Below are 9,644 nucleotides of genomic sequence, written 5' to 3' on the forward strand. Positions count from 1 at the left end.
GTCCCAGGAATTAGGGTGCCATTGAGCTAAATTGATGAGAGTGAAAGCTTGAAACTGGCCAAGCAGGGCAGGTACCCCAAAGCAACAGTTCTAAGAATGTCCTAGCTGGAGGCCAGGAATGCCAGAAGAAAATTCTGGCTCCTGGTTTCTTGTTATCTCTTACCTCTGCCTGCCAACTCCACATGAGGATGTGGATGAAACTAAGAGGGGCACTTGGATACTTGTGGCTGGGCCAAACTGGACCGACCACCTCTTTATGTCTCACCCCAGCTTCTGCCATCAGTCCTGTAAAGTCTCCAGACTAGCAGCTCAATGGCACCCTGCTTCCCTCCTGCCATATAAGGGCTTTGCCCTCTCTCCTTTTCTAAAACTCTCACCTGAATCTATAATAAACTTCTGTCTAAAACTCACCGACTGTGGTCTGTGAATTTCATTCTTCAAATTGCAGAGACAAGAATGTGGGGGTTGCTAACTCAGGGGATGTTTTGTGTGACCATGAGTTTCTATTACCCTGACTCCTTAGTTAAAGCCTACCTGAAGCCAGAGGAAAGGCCTCCCGGGAATGGAAAGACACCCTAAATATTCTCATATCTCTTTCATATTGGGAAAAGTCAAATAATAATGAATTTTTAATTCACATACTCAAAATATCATCAAGCATTGAGACTGTGGAGAAATTACTATAATTTAACATTTAGTGGTGTGGTGTTTAAGAGGGCAATGTGTCAGTACTGTTAAAAGTGTGTCTCCTTTGACATAACAATTCCACCTGTCTTCTCTAAGAATTAATTTATCCATTTATGCAAAGAACTAAACAAGAGGGTTTCTATTGTAATGACACTGATAATAGGAAAACTTGAAAACAATCTAAAGATGACTTATGGAGCACTATGAAGCCATGAAAAAAGAGTCTAATGGTCAGATACAGGGAACTAAATCCAGGTCTTCTGAAGGAACAGCCAGTGCTCTTAACCACTGAGCCATCTCTACAGTCCCCTTGTTTTCTATAATATGCTATACTTCTATAATATATACTTCTATAATATAATACTTCCTTAAAGTAACAGCATAGAGGCTGAGGAGCTAGCTCAGCAGGTAAAGTCCTTACTTTGCAAACATGAGGAGCTGAGTTTCATTCCTAGAAGTCACATATAAAAAGCCAGGTATGGTGGTGTGCACTTGTAATCCCAGCTTTGGGGAGGCAGTGACAGAAGGATCCCTGGAATTCAGTTGGTCTAGCTGAATTGGTGAGGGTCAAGCCAGTGAGAGACCCTGTCTCAAAAAAAAAAAAAAATAGGTGGATGACACCAAAGGAACACCTGAAGTTGGCCTCTGACCTCCACAGGCACATACACACGCCCACTTGCACCCATACATGAGCATGCGTACACATACAGTCATACACACACTAGACACACAGACATAGACACACACACACACACACGCATGCATGCACACTGTATATCTCATGCTTGCTTTGGCAGCACATATACTAAAATTGGAAGGGACAGAGATCAGCCTGGGTCTCCAAGGATGACACACACACATCTGTAAATGCTCTTATATTTTTGTTAAGATGGTACATTTTATGTTATGCTGCATACATCCCACAGTTAAAAAGATAGCATAGACACCCACATGGCGGCTACTAACCACCCTTAACTCCAGTTCCAGGGGAATCCGAAGCCCTCTTCTGACCTCTATGGCATTGCATGACACAGGGGCACTCACATACATGCAGGCAATACACTCAGACACATAAAATAAAAATAATAAATAAAATATTAAAAAAGAAAAGATAACATAGGGTCAGTGAGATGGCTCAGTGGGTAGGGTGCTTGCTGCTAAGCCTGATGATCTGAATTCTATTTTCAGATCCCACATGATGGAAGGAGAGAACTGATTCCTGAAAGTTATCCTCTGACCTCCACATACACACTATGGCATGCACACATACACACATACTCTCTCCCACAATAAATGCATAAATGTAAAAAAAATTAAAGATAACGTAGTTGGGTGTAATGGTCCACACCAAAGATCAGGGGAGTTCAAGGTCTTTCTTAGCTATCTATTGAGTTTCAGGCCAGCTTGAGCTCCTGGAGACCTTGCCACAAACAAACAAACAAACAAACAAACAAACACACCATTGCAGCTTATGACTAAAACTGTATGAAAGATTAGAACAATCAAGGGCCTTAACCACTGAGGCAAATGTCATCAGTTTCTCTAAATGACTATAGCATTTTTAGGTGTAGACAAGTCCTAGGCTTCTGTGATCCTGGCACATCTGGGTTTGGTGACCCTGTGGAATCTGTCATGTGTGGGTCACCATATTAGTGTCCACCTCTGCTCCTCACCATCAGTCAGCTGTTCTTGTGGCATTAGAGACCAGTTCCCAGGGCTCTTCATCTTCTTTTCTGTGGGGAGACCAAAAACCAGGGGAAAATTCTGTCAAGTGAATCACAAGAAAGCTTTTCTGTGTAGGAAGTTGATCAAAATTGCAGCAGAAGTATTGTATCTGTTATGGTGTGCTGTCCTAGACCCTGTAGCCTGCTGTACCTATCCCTCAGCGTCCCAGGGAGATTGGTTCAGGACCTTGTGGGGATCTGAATCTGCAGATGCTCAGGACCCTCCTGTAGAACGGCATGGAACTCTGCCTGTGATCCAGTCACATCTTCCTGCCCGGTTCACATCATCTCCAGGTTTCTTACAATATCAAACACACATAAACACTTGCTACATTAAATTGTTTGGAGAATATGGTGACGGGGAAAATGTCTGCATGTGATTAATCTATTCCCCCCCTCCCCACCTTCCCCACCAGATATTTTTCCCTAAACATTTCTGATCCATAGCTATTTGGCCTTGGAGGGCTGGCTGTGTATAGAATAAAATAGCGCAGGCTCTGTGCTCAGATACAGAGGAGCTTTCAGAGGTGGGCCTGCACAAGAACAGCTCTTACAGCTCTTCGTATGTAATGAGCACACAGCAAGCACTCATGGCTGTTACCATGTCAGCTTCAGCCAGGCCCACCAGTGTTTTGCTCAGGAAGCTCTGTCACATTTAAGCCTAGGGAAGCAGGTACCTCACACAGCAGTCATGTATACCACCCTGGGGTCAAAGTGCCTTTAAAGTCTCCTGTCTGCTGAACATCTTTGTGGTCTTCCTGCTCCTGTCCCCAGCTGGCCAAACATGGACTCAACGTCGTGCTTATCAGCCGGACACTGGAAAAGCTACAGGCTGTTGCGGAAGAGATAGGTGAGTGAGCCACATGGTAAGGTAGATGTGTGTGTGTGTGTGTGTGTGTGTGTGTGTGTGTGTGTGTGTAGCTGGTCAAATCTGGCACTGTCTTGCCTGTCAATGCCACATCTGCTACCTGAAGCCTGGACTGCCATCTGGCCCCATCCATGAGGTTCAGGGTATAGAAGGAAAGGCAAGGTTTAAGGGGTAGGCTTTGGTCCACCCTGGATTCTGCGGCCTGGGTGAGACAAGAGGCACAGGCAGAGCACAGCCGCTTCTCCCTTTGGTTCAGGTCTTCACTCTCAGAATCAACCCTATTTAGCCGGAGCCCCAACTGCCACTTAGCTTCTACCCCTCCCTCCAAAACAAGGAATGGTGTCACCTCTGTGTCTATGCTCTGCGAGAGAGGGTGCTTACTAGTTGGTATCAGTTTAACAACAACAAAAAAGATCTGATCAGGGCTGATCACAATGGTTGTACAACCTTAAAAGGCAGATTTGAGTTATTGTTTAGATTTTATTAAAGAATGACCACAATACTTTTCAGTATTTAAATTTTAATAATTATTAACTTAATAATTAATCAACCTTTCAATACCAGAGGCATAAATCTTCAGTTATCAAGACTTGTAAGTGCCCTGGCAGACAGTGCAGGGTCAGTGTTGTTCCTTTGGGGAGGTTCAGGATAGAAGGTGTGGGTGTGGGTGGGGGCTATGCAATCATATTGTGGAGGCTCTGTGCCCTTGAACGAATGAAGTCAGCTTTTGTTCTGTGTCTGGATCTGAGAAGTCACTCTGATTAGGATTAAGACAGCCTTGGGAGTTTTCTTCTTGTGCTTTTTATCATGTCACCAGAAAGCAGGTTGTGTCTTTTGCATTAAAAGCAGCTCCTCCTCTCAAACTGTGCTTGATCTGGAAGAGCTGGGTCTACAAAGCTAAGGCAAGTCACTGAGGGCTGGGCAGCTCCAGGGCTTTCACACATGGCATACCACATGAAACAGCTCACAGAGCACTAAGCTTGGAGGAGCCCAGCATGGGCTCTGAGCCTCAATTTACTGCTCTGGAAAATGGGAATGATAATGTCTGCCCCTCAGGACTATAAGGGGACAAGATACTCTGTGTAAATGCTGGAGTGTGGGGGACATACAAAGGATCCGTGTATCTACACTGAAGGAACCTGAGTCTCCTGAGCTGTGACAGCATCTTACCTGTTTTCACAGCCTTTGTTCAGGGGCTCAAACATGAGCATGTGTCAATCACTTGGTAGCTTGTGCAGACCAATCTGGCCTAATCCCATGTGTCTAAATCAGTAGATCTTGGTCAGACCTCAGGAATCTGTCTATTTAACACAATTCCCAGGTGATTTTGATCTGATTTTGAGAAGCACAGCACAGAATTTATTTTCAAAAATATTTTATTTTTATTTTTAATTATGTGTGTATTTGTATGGGTATATGTGTCTGTGTGTGGGTATGTGCATGTGAGTGCAGGTATGTGAGGGTGCCAGAAGAGGGCACTGAATCCCTGGAGCCGAAGTTACTGCCATGGTTGTGAACTGCATGATGTGGGTGCTGGGAATAAAACTCAGGTCCTCTGCAAGAGCAGCAAGCATTCGATTGCTAAACCATTTCTCCAGCCCCATGAAATCTATTTCATTTATTCATTTTTATTTATTTTATATGTATGAGTATTTTGCTTGCATGGGTATAGGTGCACTATGTGCATGCAATGTCCCTAGAAGCCAGAAGAAGGTTTTGGATCCTCTGGACTGGAGTTAAGGATAGTTGTTAGCTACCATGTAGGTTCCGGGAACCCAGCTTAGGGTCTTCTGCAAGAGCAGCCAGTGCTCTTAATCACTGAGCCATCTCTCCAGCCCCAAGAAATCTGTAACTGGTTGTGATCAGTTAATTGTAACCACTACTGAACTCAAACAAACTCCATGAAATCTATTTTAATGCACATACTTACCTGTGTCCCAACGGTCGGACAGCCATCACTCACACATCTCTTCAGCACTCTCCCACCCCCTGCCACCACTACCCCAGCTCTTATTCTGGGTGGTTTCTTACGTTTAATTAGGATGTCAGGCTGTCTCCTTACACATGTGCCTAGCAGCGTGGGAGCACCTGGGGACTTGGGTCAAAAGGGCCATTTGCACTTCCTATCTTTAGAAATATCTGTGGTCTCTCACACAGAGTGGACCACCGGGAGCCATGTGAAGATTATACAAGCAGATTTTACCAAAGATGACATCTATGACAGTATTGAAGAAAAACTTAAAGGCTTAGAAATTGGAATTTTAGGTAAGTAAATTGAAAAATAAAAAGCTCGGTGTTACATATAAGTGCAATAATTACTTCAGTGACCCTTTATTTTTTGGTCGCTTAGACTAAATCCATTACTCTATTATGTAATTAAATTGAATATTAAAACTCAGTATTTGGACCTGGCAAGATGGCTCAGTGGGGTACAGGTGCCTGCCAAGCCTAATGACCTAATTCCTAGGAGTCTAACTGATGGAAGGAGAGGACTGACTCCGGTAAGTTGTCCTTTGACTTCCACACATACATGTGCACAAAATAAATAAATAAAAATCTAATAAAAATAATGCTCAGTTTTCAAGAGGCTATGTTAAAAATGATGCCTATGGTTTTGGAATACATCAAGCTTATGTATCCCAGTCTTCCAAACTATATTTTTTAATATGTAAGTGATTTTCTCTCACAGAATTAATGTTGCTATTTGTCTGTTTAACAAATGTTGCTATGACTGATCCATGAAATACAGTCACTGTGGTAATTTCAGAACTGACTTCTTGGGCTCAGGGGGCAAGGAACTTGCTGTGCAAGTGTAAGACCAGAGTTCAGATCCCTAGAACACACATAGAAGCTGGGCAGGCATGGCAGGCCACCTGTAATCCCAGCACTTGGGAGGCAGGGACAGGGGTCATTAAGGCAAGCTGGCTAGGTAGACTAGCTGGAATAGCAGCAGTCCAGGTTCAGTGAGAGACCCTGCCTCAAGAAATACAGTGGAGAACTGTCGAGGAAGACACTGGTGGTGACCTCAGGCCTCCACATGCACATATATACATGTACCCATTCATGTGCAAACATACAGTACACACATGCAGACTAACATACACATACACATGCAAAAGATACAGGAAATGACTTTTTACTCAGAAAACAAGATGTTTTCTGTAATGATTTGTAAACAAGGTATTTTATAGTGACGTGTGTGTACTGTTGGTATTATACAGGAGAAAGAATGATTTGACCTTTAAAGTTCCCGTCAAATTTAAGAAATAATTACATTTTCACAAATAAAAATATAAAACATATTATTGTTGAAAAATTGGAAAGGATAGACAGACACATAAAAGAAACACATTTTTCTTAAAACCCCAAAGACCTGTGCTGCATTTTTATATGTATCCTTCCAGGTCCATTTTCAAAACTGAGATCCCATCTACATACTGTCCTGTAATATTAAAAAAGAAACACAGGGACTGGAGGTACAGCTCTGTTGGTAAAGTGCTTGTCTAGTTTGCTCTAAGGCTTGGGTTTCATCCTTAGCACCTCGTAAACTGAGCATGTTGGTGTGCACCTAGAGGTGCACTCTGGAGGTGGAAGAAGTAGGATCAGAAGTTCAAGGTCATCCTCAAGTGCATAGTTCAAGGCCAGCTTGGGCTTCATGAGGCTCTGCCTCAGAAAAGCAAAAACAAAAGCCCCTGAAAACAAAAATCCTTCTGCAAATGATGTCTTTCCAGGCCTTTAAACTATAAGCAGTCATAATTTGTACACACACACACACACACACACACACACACACACACACACACACGAATGCATGTGGAGGCCAATGTAGGGTGTCCTGTATTGCTGTCCACCTTATTTGTTGAATCAGGGTCTCTCACAGAACCCGAGCTCACTGATTCAGCTGGATTGGCTGGCCCCAGCAAACCCCAGGAAACTCTTTCTTTCCACCTCCCCAGCTCTGGAATTACAGATGTGCACTGCCTAAGCTCAACTTAACAAAAAAGATTTACTTTATTTTCATTTGTGTGTGTGTGTGTGTGTGTGAGTGTGTTTGCATGTATGTATGTGTATGTGTGTGCAGGTGCCGGCAAAGGTGAGAAGCGGGTATTGGATCCTCTGCAGCTGGAGTTAAGGAGGTTTGAGCCACCTACCAGGAACTGAACTCTGGTCCCCCTCAAGAGCAGTTAGTGCTCTTAACCGCTGAGTCAGGCCTCCAGGCGCCAGTTGTTGTTGTTTTTCTTTCTTTCTTTTTAACGTAGGCACTGAAGATTGAACTCAGATCCTTATGCTTGTGCAGCAAGCACCTTAACTCACTGAGCCTCTTCCTCAGCCAGCATCCACTTTCCTTACCGCTATTACTCACTCATGCTGCAATGATCAGCCGAGTCAGAAGTCACGTTGTACATGTTTCTGTAGGAAGATCTCCCACTTGTTTTGACACCTTTTGCTTTCTCTCTTTCTGTCAGTCAATAACGTCGGAATGCTCCCCAGTCTGCTCCCGAGCCATTTCCTTAGCACTCCGGACAAAATCCAGGTGGGTTTTTGCTTTTTGTGTCTGGTTGTCTCTCACTCAGATATGGACCCCTGGCTAGATCCCCACCAGGACTGGGGGAGGTGTATCAGGAAGTGGACCCAGTCAGAACTCTACTGCATGGTGATCACCTTGAGCTGATTTTTCTTTTCACCTAAGAACATGACACATGGGTATATCTTTTCATGACCACCTCTTGGATAAAGACATCTTCACCCTCCTCTGTACATTAAAAACTTCATACTCCACTATTCCTCTCTTTAGGGGCTCTGCATTCTGCTTTATAAAAGGGAATTCTACCCAACAAATCCATAGCTCTAGACGAACATGGCAGTAGCCAGCTCTTGGTTGTGCCTGACTTCTTAGATGGTGTGTTGTACTCAACTTTCTTAAGAGACAAGTCTGGACATCTCTTGGTAATCTTAGATACTGAAATCCATGAGTGTTTGAGTTCCTCAATAACATGGCATCGTGCTCACCCCCAGCCTGTATGTGCCCTCCTGTAGACTGAAAACATCTCTACATGACTCATGTCTAGTACAATATAAATGCATGTAAGTAAACAGTTGTCTTGCTGTGGCACTCACAGAATAAAGTGAAGGCCATGAAAGTCTATAAGTGTTCAGTACAGGTGTGTTTTAATTACACCCTCATCCCCCTTTCTTGTCCCCTCCACTCCCTCAGGCCTCTTCTTTCAACAAGTCCCTCTTTTATTTTCATGTCTTTTTAAAATTTAATATATCTTTTGAGAATTTCATACATGCTCACAATGTATTTTGATCATATTCACCCCCCCCACTTCTCCCCTAATTCCTCCAAATCACCCCACCCTTCCCAACTTTGTGTTCTCTTTTTTAAAATAACCCATTGAGTCCATTTTGCTGCCCATACACTCCTGGGTTTCTAGCCATTCACTGGAGTGCGGTTGATCTTCTAGGGGCCACACTCTTTTTTTTTTTTTCTTTCTGAGCCAGATTTATTTCACTAAACATGATTTCAGTTTCATCCATTTCCCCCAAAACACAAAATTTTCTTCTTTATGAGTGATCAATGTTACATTGTTTATATATGTCACATTTTCTTTATTAATTCATCTGCTGATGGGCACCTAGGCTGATCCTATAACCTGATTATTCAGAAAAGTAGCTCAGGAGACACTGTATGTGCAGGTGTCTCTACTGTATGGAGACTTAGATTTCTCCTAGTATATATGCAGGAGAGGAGAGCTGGATCATATGAACGTTACTTTCTTCATTTGTTGAGGTGCTTCGAGTGAGATTTCAAAGACAAATGTCACATATTTTCTCTCATTTGTAGATGTTAGCTTTGAATCTTTAGACATGTGTGTTTCATTTGGAACACCTATAGAGGTCAGAAAATTAGTAAGGGGCTATGGGAGTGTATTTTAGAGAAGGAAGATAGAATGCAGTGGTATAAAGGGATAAAGGGGAATAATGGAACAGGAAAAATGGGGTGTTCGGTGGAAGGGCAGGGTAGAGGAGGGGGTACAAAGAGAGAGGAATAATAATACCAAAGACTTTTTGAAAGGTGGCACACACCTTTTAAAAAATTATTTTTTTATTTTTTATTTTTTATTTTTTTTTTACAACACAATTGACATATTCAATAACGTTTTCCTGAGGTAGGATGCATCTCTTTCAAAAGTGGCTGTAAATTTTTAAGTTCACAGTTGAATTAATAGTTATATAATATTGAACTCAGTATATAAGCCCTGTGAGACATAAAATTGAATGAGCTTTTAGCCTTTAAAAAAGATTTCCATTTCATTTTAAAATATACTATTTCTTACAAAAAGACTCAGTTTTTGCTACTA

The 9,644-nt window shown here is 42.6% G+C and overlaps 1 protein-coding gene across 1 annotated transcript in view; it reads left to right on the top strand.

Moving 5' to 3' along the window:
- Nucleotides 1–9,644, top strand: part of Hsd17b3 (hydroxysteroid 17-beta dehydrogenase 3) — a 53,030-nt gene that overhangs the window by 24,486 nt on the left and 18,900 nt on the right. Inside the window, exons 3-5 of the mRNA XM_008855119.1 lie at nt 3,186–3,261; nt 5,437–5,544; nt 7,746–7,813. Coding sequence (XP_008853341.1) covers nt 3,186–3,261; nt 5,437–5,544; nt 7,746–7,813 — 252 coding nt within the window. The remainder of the gene's footprint in view (nt 1–3,185; nt 3,262–5,436; nt 5,545–7,745; nt 7,814–9,644) is intronic.

Source organism: Nannospalax galili, unplaced genomic scaffold (genome assembly GCF_000622305.1).
Source record: "Nannospalax galili isolate Female #2095 unplaced genomic scaffold, S.galili_v1.0 scaffold467, whole genome shotgun sequence".
Taxonomy (NCBI): domain Eukaryota; kingdom Metazoa; phylum Chordata; class Mammalia; order Rodentia; family Spalacidae; genus Nannospalax; species Nannospalax galili.